The following is a 22952-nucleotide window of genomic DNA, read 5'->3' as shown; positions in this document are numbered from 1 at the left end:
ATACGATACATCAAGCTGATGTGCCAATTTTTTTTTTAAAACTTTGCTTGATGGAAAGTTAAAGGGATATATTCCGTTCATATCAATATAGATGTTTCTTTTGACTTAAAGCACAGCTTCAGGTCATATTTTGCTGTTGAAAACGTATTGGTTTGGAGCGCTTGAGTTATGATCATGTCTTCTTTGGTGAGTGAGACAGAGAAGATATTTCAAGATCAAAACAGTTCTGCAGCTAACGAGCATTAATGTTGAGCTGTTATTTCCAATAGTTTCAAACCTTGTTTCAAAAACATGTTCTTTCATTCGAAACAGATAAAATGAGTGTTTATGTCAAACCTTAAAATAGATTTCACTTGACAGTAACGGACAGTTTCAACTTTCAAACAATCTTTGAGGTCAAACACACACACACACACACACACACACACACACACACACACACACACACACACACACACACACACACACACACGATAGGGACTTTCAGAGCATGATTAATTTATTACTTTTTCTCCATAAAAATGATGGTTATGCAGATGTAAGGTTTTCAACTTCCATTATAACTGGTATTCAACAACGAGCAAAGTGTAATGGACAAAATGTAAGCTAACACGACAATGCCGATTGTGATCTCTTGAGAAAAAAAATATCCAAACACAAGAAGTTAATTTTTCGTAGAAAAAAAGGTCAAGAGAAACTGAACAGTCAGGTCTCCCAGTGGCCACAGAACTAGCTCCCAAAGCACTCGGGAAGAAGTGACTGTACACAAGGCTGCGTACAATTTATATGTGAGATTTATATAGCGCTTGACGTTCTCTAAGCGCTTTACATATTAATGTCTGCCGTGTGAGATGGATTTTTTTACACAATATATCACGCATTCACATCGAACAGTAAATCTCAAGCCATCACGGCGAATATTTACTTTTCACAGTCTATTATTCCAAGTCACACGGGTATTTGGTGGACATTTTTTTTTTTTATCTATGACCATACATTTTTTTGCCAGGAAAGACCCTTTTGTCAATCGTGGGATCTTTAACGTGCACACCCCAATGTAGTGTACACGAAGGGACCTCGGTTTTTCGACTCATCCGAAAGACTAGCACTTGAACCCACCACCAAGGGAAGAAAATTGCTTACGCCCCGACCCAGGGTCGAACTCGCAACCTCTCGCTTCCGAGGCAAGTGCACTTTACCACTCGGCCATCCTTTCAGGAACTCGAATCTGACCAGGATTTATTAGCATGTGAAAAATAAATGCAAAATAATTATGTGAAGATACAAATTGCACCAATGGTTATCTTTACACCAAAATAAGTGTAGGTCTGACAAAGCTTACAGTTTTAATACCTGTAAGATAGGGACTTTATTTAAAGGGGTACTATTGACCCAAACTGTCCATAATTGCTCCAAGATTTGACCACGCACAGACTCTCTTCATTTCATCAAACTGTTGGCTCTTGTGAGCGGAGATATTACACAGATCACTATAGAGTACAGACTGGAGTAGAGCTATAGAGTTCAGTTTAAGGTTGTAATATATCACACCTGCGCACACGAGGATTGCTTTAGCATACATGTATAAGTGCTTGAATGCCCTTGCAATTATTCAAAGCGAAAACGTTGTTTTGGGTAGTCTTTTGATTCGGTATTGTCTCCAATGGACATTGCCTTTGTTTACACTTTAAAGTCAGTGCGATCTGACCCTGTACAACATGGAATGAGCAAACTCTCGCTAGACTAGAGGTTTGAATTCCTGAATCACATAGTTTTTGTTTGACTTAACAAATGCACATTCACAAGAACTGAATAAAACACGATGATGAATAGATGCATGACTGTCACAGAAGAGCCTTTTCTATGATAACTGCATGTTAGCAGATTACATTTAATTTAATCAATTAGCTTCTTTACAAATCATTTCAAAGCAGATTAAGCACAGCAAATGACCTTTAAACACCAAAGAAAACATCTCCAAAGCGGATACTTTCTTGCTATAAAATTCACACACACACAACAAATTCAAAACAATCCGCAAGCAGAATCATGCATTTGACGTTAGAATTCAACATTTCTGCAGAGCTTTTTTTAATGTCAGGCTCAGTGCTGATCATAAAGTCCATACTAATTATCATTATTTAAGTAGTAATCAAACGTAGTGTTAAGTTAAAGTGGTTCAGATTGCATTTTGACATGATGGTTAAAAGCAAGGGGAGGACTGAGATAAACCACTTTGCAAACCTTACAAAAGGGGGTTACTTCCCTTATACAGTATTCAACATTTGTTTCCCCTTTCAACTTCAAAAGTTTTGCCGCAAGAGCTTCCGACTCTTTCGCATTCAACAAACCTGCGAAATAAAAATTAAGCGTATCAGCATTCTATCAACAGTCTAACTTTTATAATATCTTCTGAAATGAGAATATGAAAATGTAACACAAACCATAAGCATGCTTAGCAACATTGTTCAAAACTACAGTTTCTGTACATTGCGACATTAACCGAGGCGCTTTTCTGCTGGCGCTAAACAAACATTTTCAAATATAATGAAAAGGAATACAGTTCAGTGTTAATATTTTCTTCAGAGTGTTTTACAAATTTTTCGTGTCTGTTTCTTCAACATACAATGGCGTACATAAAGTCTTTCAATACATTGTATCTATAAGATTGCAAGTCAAGTTTAATAGCTAATTTACTCTAACAAATTAAATAAAGTGTCAACTAAGGTCTATTTTTTAAAAGCCTTTTCTTGAAGAAAAAAGAAAGAAAGTAGTATTAAAGGAATAAGGTAAAAAAAAAAAACAGAGGGAAAGGATACTATGTATGCATTTCATGTCTCAATCTTTTACATCACAGGCAATGAAATTATAGACTGTTTACTTTGAGTATTTCTCAGAACGAAAAAACATTCCCCCAAATGTGACCCTCCACCGCGGAATGAGTCACATGTCACCTTTGCATGATTTTCATATTTTTACATTTTCCTAAAGAGTTTTTTATGCTCTACGAAACCCTTTTTTAGAAAAGAGCAAAAACTGTTTGAGTTATAAGCCTGTGACTAAGGTGACCCTCACACTGTTACCAGACACTCCCCGGACTTACATTAAGCCTTACGCAGAACTGCGCGAGGTGACATGCGACTCATTTCGTGGTGGAGGGTCCCAAATATATGTTATCAAGCAGGTTTGATGCGTCTTACATTATTCCTCGTTTTTCCCGATCAACTGCACCTCTACAGATGAGATGATTTACATGGACGCATGCCAAAACTCAGAAGCCTGTCTGCTTCTCGTGTGGAGTGGAGATTCTTTGCTGAATTTATTGTGACACTAATTTGTCAGTCAAACCAATGCACATACACACACAGTCTGCACAACAAGGAAGAAGCCAGGCTAATCCTCAAGTTTTGACTAAATGTTTCAACGTAGAGGGCGGAATCGAGACGAGGGTCGTGGTGTATGTGCGTGTGTGTGTGTGTGTGTGTGTGTGTGTGTGTGTGTGTGTGTCTGTCTGTGTGTGTGTGTAGAGCGATTCAGACTAAACTACTGGACCGATCCTTCTGAAATTTGACATGAGAGTTCCTGGGTATGATATTCCCAGACGTTTTTCTCATTTTTTTGATAAATGTCTTTGATGACGTCATATCCGGCTTTTCGTGAAAGTTGAGGCGGCACTGTCACGCCCTCATTTTCAACCAAATTGGTTGCCATTTTGGTCAAGTAATGTTCGACGAAGCCCGGACTTCGGTATGGCATTTCAGCTTGGTGGCTTAAAAATTAATTTATGACTTTGGTCACTAAAAATCTGAAAATTGAAAAAAAAAATTGTTTTTATAAAACGATCCAAATATACGTTCATCTTATTCTCCATCATTTTCTGATTCCAAAAACATATAAATATGTTATATTGGGATTAAAAACAAGCTCTGAAAATTAAATATATAAAATTATCATCAAAATTAAATTTTCGAAATCAATTTAAAAACACTTTCATCTTATTCCTTGTCGGTTCCTGATTCCAAAAACATATAGATATGATATGTTTGGATTAAAAACACGCTCAGAAAGTTAAAACGAAGAGAGGTACAGAAAAGCGTGCTATCCTTCTCAGCGCAACTACTACCCCGCTCTTCTTGTCAATTTCACTGCCTTTGCCGTGAGCGGCGGACTGACGATGCAACGAGTATACGGTCTTGCTGCGTTGCATTGCGTTCAGTTTCATTCTGTGAGTTCGACAGCTACTTGACTAAATGTTGTATTTTCGCCTTGCGCGACTTGTTAATGTACACTTCGAAACTGAAGCATGTGCATGTACACAATCCACTAAAGGGGAAGGATTTTAACCCTTCAAGGTGTCACTGTGTAGAAAGAGACACTTCTTTTCCCAGACATAGGGAGATATCAACAACAAAAAAAGGCTAGTAATAATGTCTGTGGTCGATTGAATTTCAACACTTACTAGTCCGCTGGGCTAGTGAATTTCAACACTTACTAGTCCGCTGGGCTAGTGAATTTCAACACTTACTAGTCCGCTGGGCTAGTGAATTTAGAAATGTTTTGAACTTCTGCATCCTTGAATGTGCTTCACACAATTAACATGCATGATTTTACTCCTTCTTGAAGGCTGGACATTGTGCAGTCATTCCAACAGAGCTGCCAAACTGTTTAAACATTAGAAGAAGGTGACGCATACAACTCGAGAAATTAACAAAACTGTGTATTACATATGGCCATTGAAGAAACGAAATCTGTGTGCCACTATGTGTTACTTTAAGGTACCTGGCACTAGAATCTGTCCATGGATAATTATTCTTAATTAGGATATATTTATACATATGCTCTTTCCAATACTTACATGATCTGCGTTGACATGTTATAATTATATGAAGTTTTATATCGCGCGCATATCTCCAGACTCGGACTCAAGGTGCAGGGATCTATTTATGCACAACATCAACATGTGTTGCTTCAAACTACCAGACTGTGAAATCCTAGCATCAAACACTGAACATGCATGTTTTTTTTCTTCTCCCTGGCATGTATTGTCATGTGTTGCGTCAAACTACAAGACCCTGACAACTGTTCACTCCTGTATGCGTTAACATGTGTCGCTTCAAATGACCAGACCGTGTGAACCTAGCATCACACTCCCCACATGAATACATTTTCACTCCTGAATGCGTTAACATGTGTCGCTTCAAATGACCAGACCGTGTGAACCTAGCATCACACTCCCCACATGAATACCTTTTCACTCCTGAATGCGTTAACATGTGTCGCTTCAAATGACCAGACCGTGTGAACCTAGCATCACATTCTGTGCATGAATACTTTTTCACTCCAGTGTGAATTAACAGGTGTCTCTTCAAACTGCTATCCACTGTGAACCTAGCATCACACTCCCTACATATATACCTTTTCACTCCAGAATGCGTTAACATGTGTTGCTTCAAAGTATCAGACTGTGTGAACCTAGCATCACACTCCCCACATGAATACATGTTCACTCCAGAATGCGTTAACATGTGTTGCTTCAAAGTACCAGACAGTATGAACCTAGCATCACACTCCCCACATGAATACATGTTCACTCCAGAATGCGTTAACATGTGTTGCTTCAAAGTACCAGACTTTGTGAACCTAGCATCACACTCCCCACATGAATACCTTTTCACTCCTGAATGCGTTAACATGTGTTGCTTCAAGTGACCAGACTGTGTGAACCTAGCATCACACTCCCCACATGAATACCTTTTCACTCCTGAATGCGTTAACATGTGTTGCTTCAAATAACCAGACCGTTTGAACTTAGCATCACACTCCCCACATGAATACCTTCTCACTCCTGAATGCGTTAACATGTGTTGTTTCAAATTACCAGACTGTGCGAACCTAGCATCACACTCCCCACATGAATACCTTTTCACTCCTGAATGCGTTAACATGTGTTGCTTCAAATTATAAGACTGTGCGAACCTAGCATCACACTCCCCACATGAATACCTTTTCACTCCTGAATGCGTTAACATGTGTCGCTTCAAATGACCAGACCGTGTGAACCTAGCATCACATTCTGTGCATGAATACTTTTTCTCTCCAGTGTGAATTAACAGGTGTTGCTTCAAACTGCTATCCAGTGTGAACCTAGCATCACACTCCCTACATGAATACCTTTTCACTCCTGAATGCGTTAACATGTGTCGCTTCAAATTACCAGACAGTGTGAACCTAGCATCACACTCCCCACATGAATACCTTTTCACTCCTGAATGCGTTAACATGTGTCGCTTCAATTCACCAGACCGTTTGAACCTAGCATCACACTCCCCACATGAATACCTTTTCACTCCTGAATGCGTTAACATGTGTTGCTTCAAAGTACCAGACAGTTTAAACCTAGCATCACACTCCCCACATGAATACCTTTTCACTCCTGAATGCGTTAACATGTGTTGCTTCAAAGTACCAGACAGTTTAAACTTAGCATCACACTCCCCACATGAAAACATTTTCACTCCTGAATGCGTTAACATGTGTTGCTTCAAAGTACCAGACCGTTTGAACCTAGCATCACACTCCCCACATGAATACCTTTTCACTCCTGAATGCGTTAACATGTGTTGCTTCAAAGTACCAGACAGTTTAAACTTAGCATCACACTCCCCACATGAAAACATTTTCACTCCTGAATGCGTTAACATGTGTTCCTTTAAATGACCAGACCGTGTGAACCTAGCATGACATTCTGTGCATGAATACTCTTTCACTCCAGTGTGAATTAACAGGTGTCTCTTCAAATCGCTATCCCGTAAGAACCTAGCATCACACTCCCTACATGAATACCTTTTCACTCCAGAATGCGTTAACATGTGTTGCTTCAAATCACCAGACCGTTTGAACCTAGCATCACACTCCCCACATGAATACCTTTTCACTCCTGAATGCGTTAACATGTGTTGCTTCAAAGTACCAGACTGTGTGAACCTAGCATGACATTCTGTACATGCATACATTTTCTGTCCTGTACGTGTTAACATGTGTTGCTTCAAATTATCAGACAGTGTGAACCTAACGCCACACTCCGTACATGCATGTTTTTGCTCTCTTGCATGTGTTAACTTGTGCTGTCACAATCGGAACTTGAAAGATTGTCTTGTTTCAGCCAGGTATCACAGTCACACTCTTTAGTTGAAGGTTCCCCTTGCTTTAGCCAGGTATCACTATGAGCGCTGTCTGCAGCGTGTCCTTCCAATGTCGTCACTGTAGGCATGGTAGATGTTTTCTCTGTGGCAGCAACCCCTTTGACTGGCACTGGAAAAAACAAACACCAAAAGACATTAATTTAAGAATATAATTTATCCTACATACATGAGAGAGACACCCGTGAGATAATAATCGTTCAAATCACACGTGTGTATATCATGTAAATGAGGTCATGTCAAGCAAGTCTGGCAGGGACCTGTTTTTCCACTGCTTATGGTGCCAAAGTCACCGAGACAAACGTCATTATAGAAACAAAATTTGTGCTCGCTAATTACCCTCCATGAATCTTTAGAACTAACACGTCACGCCACACTTTCAGAGTGACGTTTCTTTGCTTTGACGTAATAGATTGCACGAGGCTTTAGAAGAGATCGAAGTACCAAAACAAGCGTCTTCAATTTAGCTGCCTCGAATGCAGGACATTTTCAGTAAAATACACTTAAGTACAGTATGTAGGATAAACAGAATACTACATAGCTTGTTTCGTACCAGATCTACACTCGTTGCTTTTTCAAATGATTGAACGCAATGCAACGCAGCCAGACCGTATACTCGTAGCATCGTCAGTCCACTGGTCACGGCAAAGGCAGTGAAATTGACAAGAAGAGCGGGGTAGTACTTGCGCTGAGAATGATAGCACGCTTTTCTGTACCTCTCTTCGTTTTAACTTTCTGAGCGTGTTTTTTAATCCAAACATATCATATCTATATGTTTTTGGAATCAGGAACCGACAAGGAATAAGGTGAAAGTGTTTTTAAAATGATTTCGACAAATTAATTTTGATAATAATTTTTACATATTTAATTTTCAGAGCTTGTTTTTAATCCAAATATAACATATCTATATGTTTTTGGAATCAGAAAATGATGGAGAATAAGATGAACGTAAATTTGGATCGTTTTATAAAAAAAATATTTTTTTTACAATTTTCAGATTTTTAATGACCAAAGTCATTAATTAATTTTTAAGCCACCAAGGTGAAATGCAATACCGAAGTCCGGGCTTTATCGAACATTACTTGACCAAAATTTCAACCAATTTGGTTGAAAAATGGGGGCGTGACAGAGCCGCCTCAACTTTCACGAAAAGCCGGATATGACGTCATCCAAGACATTTATCATAAAAATGAAACAAGTCGCGTAAGGCGAAAATACAATATTTAGTCAAGTAGCTGCCCTTTTTCAGCAAGACCGTATACTCGTAGCATCGTCAGTCCACCGCTCATGGCAAAGGCAGTGAAATTGACAAGAAGAGCGGGGTAGTAGTTGCGCTAAGAAGGATAGCACGCTTTTCTGTACCTCTCTTTGTTTTAACTTTCTGAGCGTGTTTTTAATCCAAACATATCATATCTATATGTTTTTGGAATCAGGAACCGACAAGGAATAAGATGAAAGTGTTTTTAAATTGATTTCGAAAAAAAAATTTTGATAATAATTTTTATATATTTAATTTTCAGAGCTTGTTTTTAATCCGAATATAACATATTTATATGTTTTTGGAATCAGCAAATGATGGAGAATAAGATAAACGTAAATTTGGATCGTTTTATAAATTTTTATTTTTTTTTACAATTTTCCGATTTTTAATGACCAAAGTCATAAATTAATTTTTAAGCCACCAAGCTGAAATGCAATACCGAACCCCGGGCTTCGTCGAAGATTACTTGACCAAAATTTCAACCAATTTGGTTGAAAAATGAGGGCGTGACAGTGCCGCCTCAACTTTCACGAAAAGCCGGATATGACGTCATCAAAGACATTTATCAAAAAAATGAAAAAAACGTTCGGGGATTTCATACCCAGGAACTCTCATGTCAAATTTCATAAAGATCGGTCCAGTAGTTTAGTCTGAATCGCTCTACACACACACACAGACACACACACAGACACACACACAGACACACGCACATACACCATACCCTCGTTTCGATTCCCCCTCGATGTTAAAATATTTAGTCAAAACTTGACTAAATATAAAAAACATATGGGGATATCATACCCAGGAACTCTCATGTCAAATTTCATAAAGATCGGTCCAGTAGTTTAGTCTGAATCGCTCTACACACACACACACACACACACACACACACACACACACACAGAGACACACGCACGCACATACACCACGACCCTCGTCTCGATTCCCCCCTCTACGTTAAAACATTTAGTCAAAACTTGACTAAATGTAAAAACGACACAACATTGTTAAAATCATTATTGGCCAACGTTGAACGTTTACGAAGGCCTCAATCTTTACGCGCAAAAACCAGACCAGATTAATAGGTGCTTGATTTTGGTATTTTGAATTACATAACATTAAACCTTTGTTGGGCTTCATGGTCATGGCAACAGCCATAATAATATTATATGATGTATAATATTATATTTCAGCATATGTGAATTACATGTCATCATACCAAACTGTCATACATTTTTATTCCTACATTATTCTGATTGATCACAACCAAACCTACTATCATTGGACACATCCAAATGCAAGCGCCTGTTCTTGACAATTTGCTGGGTCGGGCTTTGCCACAGACACTGTTTGGCCTGTAGGTAAAATGTACAATGTATTTTCTGATTTGTGCACAAAAACTTTTTTTTCTTTTTTCTTTTTTTTAACATAACAATGTTTAATGTCACTGTATGTTTCAAAGACCATGGTCACATTTGTAAAACAAATGTTAAATTAGAAAATAAATAACATTTTGGTTCATGATTCTTTCCTACAACCGTGCTGAAAATAAGACATAAAAATGTTGGTATATAAGTCACTCAAATGCAGAATAGTATGAATGGTTTGAGTTTGTTGCGGTTGACTCTGCACAGTTCGACCTATGATGTTTTTGTTGAACAGCTGGCCCCCATAATAAGGCGGTAATTTAGTAAATTTGTCTCAATAAACCAAATCTATGCATAACGTAATGAACGTTGCATAATGATTATAAAGACAGTAAAAGCAAGGAAGGAGGGAAAGAAGATGAATAAAAGAAGAGGGATGGGTAGGAGATGTGCAGAAGTTAAAGTTGTTGTCCGGCTTGTAGAGCATTTATTCTGGTTTGCCCAAAGCGGCCTGAACGTTCAATGAACGAGTGTCCGGTGGAAAATGTTTTCCTGTTCAAATCTAAAGAATACTGTCTGTCTCCGTTTAAAAGTTGGGGGAGGTGAATTATACGATTAGGGAGGGTATGTATAGTTTCTTGACGTGCTTCGCGATAATTTGGACAATCGAATATGAAGTGTTGTACGGATTCGGACGGGAATCCGTAGTCACAAGATGCATCTGTAGCAACGTGACGTCTCACTAGATCGTTATTAAGATCACTTATATATATATATAACCTGAGCTTACAGTGAATTATTTGTGACTGAGTTGTGTTGGTAAGGTGTTAGAAAGATGTGTTTATGTACATGTTTTTGATTTTTTAAAGGCAAATCACATACTCATTCCACAGCAGTCTGGTTTTTTGCCAGATGATTCATGTGTATTCCAATTGATTTCGATTTACAATGAATTTTGTTCCTGTCATGACAGAGGCATTACGACCCAAGCTGTATTTTTTGATGTGTCGAAAGCGTTCGATAGAGTGTGGCACAAGGGCCTTTTGGCCAAGTTAGAAGCAGTGGGCATTAGAGGTCGGTTATTATTATGGTTCTGTGATTATTTAACAGACCGCAAGCAAGTTGTTGTAATTAAGGGAACACAGTCTAATGTTAAAAAGATTCCTGCCGGTGTTCCACAAGGATCCGTGCTAGGCCCGCTCTTATTTCTGGTTTATATTAATGATATTGTAAAGAATATTGAATCCGGAATTAAGTTGTTTGCTGACGACACAAGCATGTATCTTGCATTAGAAGATGTAGACAGACGAACCAATATATTAAATCAAGATCTTGATAAAATTAGTGCATGGGCCAATAAATGGAAAGTTAAATTTAACGAGACTAAGACTGAATTGTTAAATATTCAACGTGATTTAATCCCCCCTCAACCCTTGTTTTTCAACAATGTCTTCTTAGAAAAAGTAGATCAACACAAACACCTTGGAGTGATTTTACAGAGCACCTGCAAGTGGGATGCCCACATCCAAAGCATAGTTAAAAAAGCGAATTTACTGATTAATTGTTTACGATTTTATAAATATAGATTAAGTCGAAAAAGTTTGGAAATAATGTACAAGTCTTTTATTTTACCCCATTTCGACTATGCAGATGTTGTTTGGGATAATTGCACTAAGATAATGGCAGATGCATTAGAAAAATTACACTTAGAAGCCCTACGAATTATAATAGGTGGAGTTAAGGGCACTAGCCATGCAAAGCTGTATGAGGAAAGTGGGCTATGTAGCCTTGAAGAACGAAGGAAAAGACATAAATTAATTGTTTTTTATAAGATGATACATAACAAATGCCCTGGGCAGTACTTAGTAAATGTATTGCCCCCTCTTGTAGTTGACATTAATCCGTATCATAGACGAAGACCATTAGAAAGATATGTGCCTCCCCATAGAACCGAATTATTTCGCAACTCTTTTATCCCCAAAACGACTGTACTATGGAACACCTTACCAGATAACGTTAAAATGACCACCTCCTTGAGCGAGTTCAAAAATTATTTGTCAAGTGCTGATTTTAAAGTACCATGCCATTATTATTTTGGAGAAAGATTTGAACAAGTACATCATTGCAGATTGCGTATTGGTATGAGTGATTTGAATTTTGATTTATGTAAGCGGCACCTTTTAGATTGCTCTCAATGCGAGTGTGGTTATCCCAGCGAGACTGCTGAACATTACTTATTGCATTGTCCTTTGTATAGAGATATAAGATTATTGTCCATTGATAATTTGACAAATGATTATAAGTATATCGAAATATTATTGAAAGGCATCCCGCAATATTCACGAAATGTCAACCAGACCATATTCATAACTGTACAGGACTATATTAGACAGACGGGCAGGTTCCGTAAATGAGCCTCTATACTTCACTCATTACATTTATTAGACACTGTCATGCGACATGCTGCCTGACAAATTTTTCCCCATAACCTCTCTCATGTTCTTTTGTTGTTTTCCGACTTATCAATTATGTCTCGATTTATGCGCAATGTAATGACTTTTCCTCTGATCACAATACGCATTAACTTTGTGCGAGTGTCTTATGTGCACTTATTACAATTGAAAAAATCCCCTCAAATATTGGCGCTCCAAGTCTTCTTCTTCTTCTTTTTCCCTTAAGCTAGCTACTAGCTAGCTGCCCTTTCCCCACCTCATGTATCACCAACCCCTTCCCATTTTCTGCTTGTTTGTGTATCTGTTTTGTCTTTTGTTTTGTTTTTCGTTTCCTGAAATGAGCTAATGTACTTATTCCGCCATCATGCTAACCTTTGTTTTGTAATTACTATGATTGCTTAAAATAAGCATTATATGCTTGAGTATGTAATCATCCATGCATTGTTCTTGTCATGATTAAAATTGAATAAAGTTTTGTTTAAAAAAAAAATTATTTGTGACATGACGGAGTGATCACTACAAATGGGAGGAATAACTTCTACTTTATCAACAATGTCAGTGCTTGGAATAATAATCAGGTCGACACACTAAGGTGGACGTATCTTAAGTTATCCGTGTGGGACATGTAACTAGTTGCTTTAAGCTATTCAGATCTACAAAATGTCTGTGAATTGCTTTGATGGGTTGTCATTAAAATCGGAATTAAAATCACCAAGAATTATGAATTTGTGTGGGGTGGCCATAACTTGTTTAATAGAAGAATCGATCAGTTGCCAGTAAGCAACAGGGGCACTAGGAGGCCGGTAAAACGAGCCTATCAATATCGTTTCTTGATTCAATTTGGTTTCGATCCATGTGGCTTCAAGGTTAGGAATCAAAAGATCTGTTCTCTCTTTACAGCATACGTAATCTTTAACATGTATTGCCACACCACCGTGTGCTCCGTCTGGTCTGTCTCTCCGCACAAGTGGATGGAAACCATTAATATTAAATTGGTCTTGCATCTTACCGTCAGGTAACCAAGTCTCAGATAAAGTTACTATGTCAAAATCTCTAATTTCACTTTCCACAATATCAAGTTTGTTCTTCAGACTTCTGGTGTTTAAGTGTGCTACAATAAGTTCACCTTTTTCTAACAGAGAAACTGGTCCCGGATTCGGATTAATGTCCCCACATAACATCAGTTTCAAGACTAAAAAACCGAATATTACAAAAAAAACCATAGCCTACTTATAGGAATGGAGCGCACTTCACGGTTGCTAGTATTTACTGAATCCTTTTCAGAGTTATTTTGTCGCGATTCGTTGGGACTGTAACTATAGTCGAAGTGTAGAGACCATAATACAATAGCTAAATTCACACCAATTGCTTCTTCTAACAGCTATGGCTATTGTTATACAAGCATCAAGAACATCACATTTACGACAGAAAAGTTCCGAACGCTCTAATGTAGTAAAACTAATATCCGGAAACATTTCTTTTCTTGAACAGTAACATGCAGATTTGCACCATCATGGAACACTGTCTGGTGACTACCACCACTACCACCACCACCACCACTACTGCTACTACTCAGGGATGGCCAAATCTCAAAATGTAAAACTCATCAGCCGGGCGAGTAACTTTCAGAAAGTCACTAGCGCGCCAGAAATGTCACCGGCCCGGTGCATACCACACAACAAATTATGAGTGTTAGATTTCTTTACACAATTAAAATAGCGGTGACACGCACAGGAACATCGTTTTTGTTTCACTGGAACATGTATGGCGATGATTTTGCAGACGACAGAAGTTTCTGCATCTGCAGTGTTCATATGGATTGAAAACTCGAATGAAAACATATTTATGGCATATTTAGTGTGCACGTGCGTGCACATCAGGGTGTTCGGGGTGCGTATCGCTAGCGCTACGTGTCATTTGTGCTACGTGTCATTTGTCCTACGTGTCATTTGTGCTACGTGCCGCTATCGTTACGTTGATTAGTGCTACAAATAATTTGTCTGTGAGTCGCTATAATTCGTTCATTATCACTACATGTCGACAGCACTACATCTTTTAGCGCTACGGGTCATTATCGCTACGTGTCAATTATACCACTACTTACTGACAAAAGAGGTACAGAGAAAGAGCGATTGAGAGGTGCAGAGCGAGAGAGAGAGAGGGGGGGGGAGGAGAAAGAGAGGGAGGGAGAGAGAGACAGAGAGAGAGAGAGAGAGAGAGAGCGAGCGAGAGAGAGAGCACGCGAGAGAGAGAGAGCGAGAGAGAGAGATAGAGAGAGAGAGAGATAGAGAGAGAGAGACAGAGAGAGAGAGAGAGAGAGAGAGACAGAGAGAGAGAGAGAGAGAGCGCGAGAGAGAGAGAGCGAGAGAGAGAGAGATAGAGAGAGAGAGATAGAGAGAGAGAGACAGAGAGAGAGAGAGAGAGAGAGAGAGAGCGAGCGAGAGAGAGCGCGAGAGAGAGAGAGCGAGAGAGAGAGAGAGAGAGAGAGAGAGAGAGAGAGAGAGAGAGAGAGAGAGAGAGAGAGAGAGAGAGAGAGACAAAACCCAGAAATTATCTAAAATCAACTCACCAACCTTATGAAGCTGACCAGAGAAAGAACAGAAGAAGAGCCGTGATGAGTCTCTTGAAGTCACAGCCACTCAGGACGATCGTCACGGCAAACCAGACAGCTGGAAGGAAACCAGAGAAGCTGAAAAAATAATGAAATCCATGAGTACTGACAGAATGCTTGAAAGATATCGCTGCAAAGAAGGCCATGCACGCTTTACTCAAATTACGGACACACTCTCGGTGTATTAAAACAGATAAGGAAACAAAACTAGAAACAAGTCGGGTAAGGCGAAAATACAACATTTAGTCAAGCTGTCGAACTCACAGAATGAAACTGAACGTAGTCCGCCGCTAGTGCAAAAGGCAGTGAAAGTGACGGTCCTGTTTGGCGCGGTAGCGGTTGTGCTGTGCTTAATAGCACGCTTTACTGTACCTCTCTTCGTTTTAACTTTCTGAGCGTGTTTTTTAATCCAAACATATCATATCTATATGTTTTTGGAATCAGGAACCGACAAGGAATAAGATGAAATAGTTTTTAAAACGATTTTGGAAATGTAATTTTAATCATAATTTTTATATTTTTAATTTTCAGAGCTTGTTTTTAATCCAAATATAACATATTTATATGTTTTTGGAATCAGAACATGATGAAGAATAAAATAAAAGTAATTTTATATCTTTTTATAAAAAAAATAATTTTAATTACAATTTTCAGGTTTTTAAATAAATGACCAACGTCATTAATTAATTTGTAAGCCTCCATGCTGAAATGCAATACCGAAGTCCGGCCTTCAAAGAGAACAGTTCTGCTAATTTGCTAGTTCATTTTGCTGATATTTGCTCCCAATTCCATGAATTCGCACTATCAGGGGCGGATCACATCATTTTTAAGTGGGGTTTTTGTTCAACTTTTTTTTAAGAATAATTCGACAACGCGAAGTGTTTAGATGAGGGCGCGAAGCGTTCGAACCTCCTAGGAGGGTCCCGGGGATTCTTCCCCCCCCCCCCCCCCCTCACAGAAAATGTTGATAAAGGTAAAGAAAGTGGAGCAATCTGGTACAATCTGAGCAAAGAAACTTCCCCTTATACACCTTCCAAAAATTAAATTTAAGAAGAAAAATTTGGATAAAAACAAGGACAATTGACCGATCTGGTGCAACATGAGCCAACAAATTACCCAACTACTTTCCAAAACCGTCACTTAGATAAGTTAGAAGACAAAGGCTGGCTCAAGGAAAATGAAGCAATCTGGTGCAATCTGAGCCATCAGTGTTTCTTTATTTTTTTAATTTATTTATTTCTTCTTTTTATTTTGTTCGCTCTTTTTTGTTCTTTTTTGTTTTTAGGCAAAGGGGGGGGGGGGGGATCCGGAAAGCCCGGAAAGCCCCACTGGATCCGCCCCTGGCCTACAAATCAACCCATACGGGAATGCAATCAGTGTTTTTCGTATGTTCTACTTCACTGTATTTTTGCATGATTACAAAACTACCGTCACAGATATTATACGTTATTTGCGTGTTTGACCAAAATATGACATTTTACACAGATCGAGTCGAGACAGTCATTGTTCTCCGAGACCGCGCTAGCGGTCGAGGTGAACAATGACTGTCGAGATCTGTGTAAAATGTCATATTTTGGTCAAACACGCAAATAACATTTATGTATCGATCGAATTCCTTTCAGGTACTATGAATTTGTTGTTGTTTTGACGATTGAACGAGCACACACACACTGACATGCAATCAAACACATTTGCTTCATATTTGGGTGTTTCAGGTTGACCGAAACTTCAAAGGAACTACAAAACACACGTCATGTACTCACTTTGTTGTTGTTTTGACATTGAACAGCACACACACATGCAATCAAACACATGACGTTTTTTTTTTTTTTGAGTTCCTTTGAAGTTTCGGTCAACCTGAAAAGCCAAATTATAAAGTTTTGTCGGCCTCTGACGTCACATGACTCAAAGAAGGGAAATCCAATCTCCAATCGATACATGATGTGTTGTTTTCATGCCGGATCTAATTTCAATAATTTCTACATGAAGACAATTAGTCTTCATGGTCATGGAACCTGCTTAACATTAATAGTCTGCAGGTGTGGTTCACGCGTTTTGTTATATTTTTCCTGATCAAGATCTCTGCACCTATACTTGTACTTCAAAACACCCTGCCCCCCCCCCCCCCCCCTCTTGTTAATGATGTTACTTTGTCTTATACTTGCATTGCTGGTCATATCTACATTACTTTGTCTTCTGCTGTGTAGGTTTTGTGTTTTGTGCTTCACTGACTTTGGATTCTTTCTGTGGTTCGTATGTATTATTACGTATTATACAACTCCTGCAATGAAACCGAGAGGTGGATTAAATCTAGTTGATTATTTTTAGACAAGTGAGAAATTAGAACGAACTACTTTGATTAAACCCAAAAATCACACGTGGATTATTCGAAGTAAGAATAAAGAGGGCTAAAAAATAATCAACACTAGAATTTATTTTTAGAACATTTGAAACCCAGACGATTGGACCCTGTTGCGGAAGAATACGTACAATGTTGACTCAAAACTGTAACAACAATGGCTGACGTGTATGAAGTACACGCATGTACCTCGCCAGGTTTCTTTCTGTGACAAGTCGACAGACGATGCCATTTGCTTTGTGTGTGTTTTTGTTGTTGCTTACTGTACATGACATACATTACGTGTAAAATCCAGTTCTTTAACAGGCAACAAACCTTGCAAATTTCCAGAAGCTGCAATCTGAAGCGACCTATCTCTGATTCTAGCAGACGATCTCTCCAATGTTTAACACAAAATCAGCAAACTCTCCTGTCACATAGAACGTCCATTATATAGTGCAATGTTGAAATGAAGTTACCGGTCTGAAACATTTAGTCGTTTCTTCTGAGACAATCCTTGTTCTCTTATCATCTACAGATTTACCGCAGTCTTCACCACGCGATCACAACAGTCAGACTTTCGAACATGTATATATACAATCTACGTAGGCAAGCATGATACGTCATGACGTCATATGATTCCCAGCATATTGACGTAATGCTAAACATCCGGTTATCCCGAGTTTTCTCCGTAATACATGTCCGTGGGTTTTTCAATGTTCGGTTATTTCCGTGGCTTCATGCGGAAAGGGAACCGTCGTCTGCAATCAACGACATGGACCATTCTGGTTCTTGCTGCTGACAAAAACATGATTTTAACACAGAATGTAATGTCAGAATAGCTATATAAACGCTATTGTGTTGTAATCGTAGCAATGGGGTCCGATATTTAAACGAGACAATTATAGTATAATGCCGACGAGTCGGAGACTAAGAATAAAGTAAAAGAATAGGGACTATTTGAATGACGCGCATTTGACACTCTGAGTGATTAGGCTGAAATGAAATTGCGTACAAAATGTCGTCTCGTGAATTACCAAGCGGCTGCAAATACCCACTCGTGGTTTATTTTCCAGTAATCAACTTGTGGTCATTGTTTAAGCTCTATTTATACAACTCCTGCAATGCAACCGAGGGGTGGATTAAATCTAGTTGATTATTTTTAGACAAGTGAGAAATTAGAACGAACTACTTTGATTACACCAAAAATCACACGTGGATTATTCGAAGTAAGAATAAAGAGCCCGGCTAAAAAATAATCAACACTAGAATTTATTTTTAGAACATTTGAAACCCAGACGATTGGACCCTGTTGCGGAAGAATACGTACAACGTAGACTCAAAACAGTAACAATGGCTGACGTGTATGAAGTACACGCATACCTCGCCAGGTTTGTTTCTGTGACTATAGTCGACAGACGATGCCATTTGCTTTGTGTGTGTTTTTGTTGTTGCTTACTGTAGGTGTAAAATCCAGTTCTTTAACAGGCAACAAACCTTGCAAATTTCCAGAAGCTGCAATCTGAAGCGACCTATCTCTGATTCTAGCAGACGATCTCTCCAATGTTTAACACAAAATCAGCAAACTCTCCTGTCACATAGAACGTCCATTATATAGTGCAATGTTGAAATGAAGTTACCGGTCTGAAACATTTAGTCGTTTCTTCTGAGACAATCCTTGGTCTCTTATCATCTACAGATTTACCGCAGCCTTCACCACGCAGAAGTCAGACTTTCGAACATATACAATCTACGTAGGCAAGCACGATACGTCATGACGTCATATGATTCCTAGCATGATTTTAACACAGAATGTAATGTCAGAATAGCTATATAAACGCTATTGTGTTTTAATCGTAGCAATGGGGTCCGGTATTTAGACCAGACAAGTATAATGCCGACGAGTCGGAGACTAAGAATAAAGTAAAAGAATAGGGACTATTTGAATGACGCGCATTTGACACTGAGTGATTAGGCTGAAATGAAATTGCGTACAAAATGTCGTCTGCATGACTGCATGTTCGACCCGTGTTTTTCGTTGTATAAATAGCTTAAACAATGACGACAACTCGTTGATTACTGGAAAATAAACCACTCGTGGGTATTTGCAGCCGCTTGGTAATTCACTCGTGTGCTCCGCACACTCGTGAATTACCAAGCGGCTGCAAATACCCACTCGTGGTTTATTTTTCAGTAATCAACTCGTGGTCATTGTTTAAGCTCTATTTATAGTATGTATTCGTATGGTGTAAGTAAACAAAATAGATTGTTCTCAGCTTCTGTTCATTTTCTTCCATATCTTTTAGCATGTTAAAAAAACTCCCAGATTCTGAGAGCACACACACACACACCCATACACACACACACACACACACACACACACTAACACACAAACACCATCATCTGACACATTAACTGATTTGCGACTGACCAATCAATTTGTTGTTCAAAGCATCTACGATGTGGGCTTTTTATAAAATTATTAATCAACACAACCTCTTTGTGAAAATAATTAACAGATATTAGTCTGGGTGAGTCGCATTGAAAATGAATCTTTGCCTGTTGTCAACAATTTTGAATTTCACACGAAAATCACGTTTTTACGCTAATGTCAAGAAAAAAAATTAATAGCAGCGAGACAGGTCAAGAAAATTACAAGTGTTTTTCGTAACATTCTTTCTGCCTGTACCGCGCTATTCAATCAAAAAGATTCCACCCCGACGCTGGCCGGAAGGAAAAGCAAGGCAGAGCGACACTACATCCACTCCTTTCTAAATAATAATGCGCCTTTGACATAAACATCCCCCCCACCCCTCAACTCTAAACCACCACCATTCACCCTTACTGCTGACATCTCTTATCGCCTCCTCCGCACCAAGGGCACACTATCAACATTCCCCCTTCCTTCGCTCTTTTCACTACCCACTCGTCTATAGCCTGTGGAGCGTGACACACTGACAAGGACGATAACTTCACAACTTACTACAGGGAACGCTACGCTATCTATAACGTCACACAGGATGTGACGCGCCCGCAACACAAGACACGCTATTACAACACAAAGAACTAGGCTAGCGCGGGAAAACTGGGTCTCAACGGCGAAACAACGACACTGACGCTATAACGCCACTAGGATAAAATAGCTACATACATACGTGCACACCATAGCATCATTCGTACGGTCAGAACATATTATAGACAAGCAGAATTCAATATAAACAAAAGAAACAGCATCTACTTACAGTTCACTCCTCAATGAAGAACTAAACACACACGAGGTTACGCCGGTCTGAATCACTCACCTCGCTGATGGTAAATCAGCAAAAAAATATGGGCATGAATTTAGGGTAAAAAAATGTACACCTTTAAAATAAATATAAAAACAAAAAAAAAGTTGTTGTGTGTGTGTTATGTTTATTACCACCGGAAGCTTAGGGTTATTAAAAACACCAACCTTGGTCAAAAAGCAGATTTCACAGGTAAAAATCCGAGGTAAAGTATCCAGATGAAATAAACAGCACACAAAGGAAAAACAAGCTTGTCACTCAAGAGTCACTGGTGTTTAACAACACACTTCTCGACATATATCGCTTTGCCCATGGTGTTCTTCCATGTTTTGGCGGAGAGATTTCCTCCTCCGGGCTCAAAATCCGTGAACAATCGCTATATCACTGTCCCTCCATTATGAATGTAGAACAAGGTTTAAAAACAAAATCCGAAGAAATTCGCTTCAATTGAAATGCCCCCATACAATCACACGTGGCCGCGAGAAACCAGTCTCTCGCGTCAGGAGAGCTCAATTTTTAGGCATTCTCTCCGGCGGTAACACAGAACTGACAGAAGGGACAAGCCCACGCGATCGAAGAACGCGTTCTGGTTGGCTCGGCCGGCCACCATCTTGTTAATGCTGAGACTGACAGCGATCGCGGCGAGCGACACACACACGCAGTGCGCAGTTTGGTCTCACGGTGTGCCTTGTCTCTGTACGTTTATGACCTGACGTTTACGTACTGTGGGAATAAAAGCAGGTCCATTTACTTACTAATTTACCGGTAGTAAGGATTTGCTGATGTAAAACTTCAGCCGCATCGAAAGATCTGTGACCATTTTCTCTTTGTTATGTGTTCAATCATCATTTTGTGTGTGCCTACTTTTGAAATGCTACACGACAAGCAATCAATCGATCTTTTGAGGTTTAACGTCCTTGTCAACCACGAAGATTATTTCAAAGACGGTGCTTTTAGACATTTAACATGCGCCACACACTAGACAGAAGTCATACACGAGACTGCGTTTTACACCGTCATTATATTTAGTCAAGTTTTGACTAAATATTTTAACATCGAGGGGGAATCGAAACGAGGGTCGTGGTGTATGTGCGTGTGTGCGTGTGTGTGTGTGTCTGTGTGTGTGTCTGTGTGTGTGTGTGTGTGTGTAGAGCGATTCAGACTAAACTACTGGACCGATCTTTATGAAATTTGACATGAGAGTTCCTGGGTATGAAATCCCCGAACGTTTTTTTCATTTTTTTGATAAATGTCTTTGATGACGTCATATCCGGCTTTTCGTGAAAGTTGAGGCGGCACTGTCACGCCCTCATTTTTCAACCAAATTGGTTGAAATTTTGGTCAAGTACTCTTCGACGAAGCCCGGGGTTCGGTATTGCATTTCAGCTTGGTGGCTTAAAAATTAATTAATGACTTTGGTCATTAAAAATCTGAAAATTGTAAAAAAAATTAAAAATTTATAAAACGATCCAAATTTACGTTTATCTTATTCTCCATCATTTGCTGATTCCAAAAACATATCAATATGTTATATTTGGATTAAAAACAAGCTCTGAAAATTAAATATATAAAAATTATTATCAAATTTTTTTTTTCGAAATCAATTTAAAAACACTTTCATCGTATTCCTTGTCGGTTCCTGATTCCAAAAATATATAGATATGATATGTTTGGATTAAAAACACGCTCAGAAAGTTAAAACGAAGAGAGGTACAGAAAAGCGTGCTATCCTTCTTAGCGCAACGAATACCCCGCTCTTCTTGTCAATTCCACGGGCACTGCCTTTGCCACGGGCGGTGGAGTGACGATGCTACGAGTATACGGTCTTGCTGCGTTCAGTTTCATTCTGTGAGTTCGACAGCTACTTGACTAAATATTGTATTTTCGCCTTACGCGACTTGTTTTTACTGTAAAATTGCAACAAGTGTTCGGCACTTCAAAGTGTTTGCCTGCTGTATTCAACAACATAAAAATTAAGTAGAAGTGCAATGCCAAGGCACTGCATACCCCCAGCGAAGGACAAATCCGCTCTCTCTCTCTCTCTCTCTCTCTCTCTCTCTCTCTCTCTCTCTCTCTCTCTCTCTCTCAGTCTCTCAGTCTCTCTCTCTCTCTCTCTCTCTCTCTCTCTCTCTCTCTCTCTCTCTCACTGAGTAATGTGCACTAAAACCGTATAGTGAATTGGTTTGTCGAAGTTTTGACTGTGTTGTTTTCTGCTGATGAATTATAAAAAAACAACCCGAGAACACACTTTTTTTGTTTTGAAACTCAAACCCGTGGCTAAAAACAAGATTGAAAAACTTGTCTGTTGCGGTTGTTTTTTTTACGAATGTTTGGCTTTTCCCTCTCCCACAAGCATCATGTCTGTTGATGTAAAAAGAAAGGGGAATATTCTTTCATACGTTTCTTTTTTGGTGAAAAGAAGGGAAGACGGCCTAT

General features: G+C 39.0%; 1 protein-coding gene and 1 long non-coding RNA gene across 2 annotated transcripts in view; both read right to left on the bottom strand.

Annotated features, from left to right (window-relative positions):
- Window positions 1-6142: 6142 nt before the first annotated feature.
- LOC138968377 (zinc finger protein 135-like) overlaps window positions 6143-22952 on the bottom strand; it is a 35217-nt gene continuing 18407 nt past the window's right edge. The window contains exon 3 of the mRNA XM_070340955.1: window positions 6143-6980. Within this exon, the coding sequence (XP_070197056.1) occupies window positions 6907-6980 (74 nt within the window). The 3' untranslated portion in view covers window positions 6143-6906. The remainder of the gene's footprint in view (window positions 6981-22952) is intronic.
- On the bottom strand, window positions 6987-21480 carry LOC138968379 (uncharacterized). The gene is made up of 3 exons (XR_011456157.1): window positions 20684-21480; window positions 14850-14969; window positions 6987-7311 (listed from the first exon to the last, which is right to left on the bottom strand). It is a non-coding gene; the product is annotated as an uncharacterized lncRNA (long non-coding RNA).

This window comes from Littorina saxatilis, linkage group LG6 (genome assembly GCF_037325665.1).
Source record: "Littorina saxatilis isolate snail1 linkage group LG6, US_GU_Lsax_2.0, whole genome shotgun sequence".
Classification (NCBI taxonomy): Eukaryota; Metazoa; Mollusca; class Gastropoda; order Littorinimorpha; family Littorinidae; genus Littorina; species Littorina saxatilis.
The sequence above is the reverse complement of the archived record's forward strand: the minus strand, read 5'-3'. Positions and strand labels throughout refer to the sequence as shown.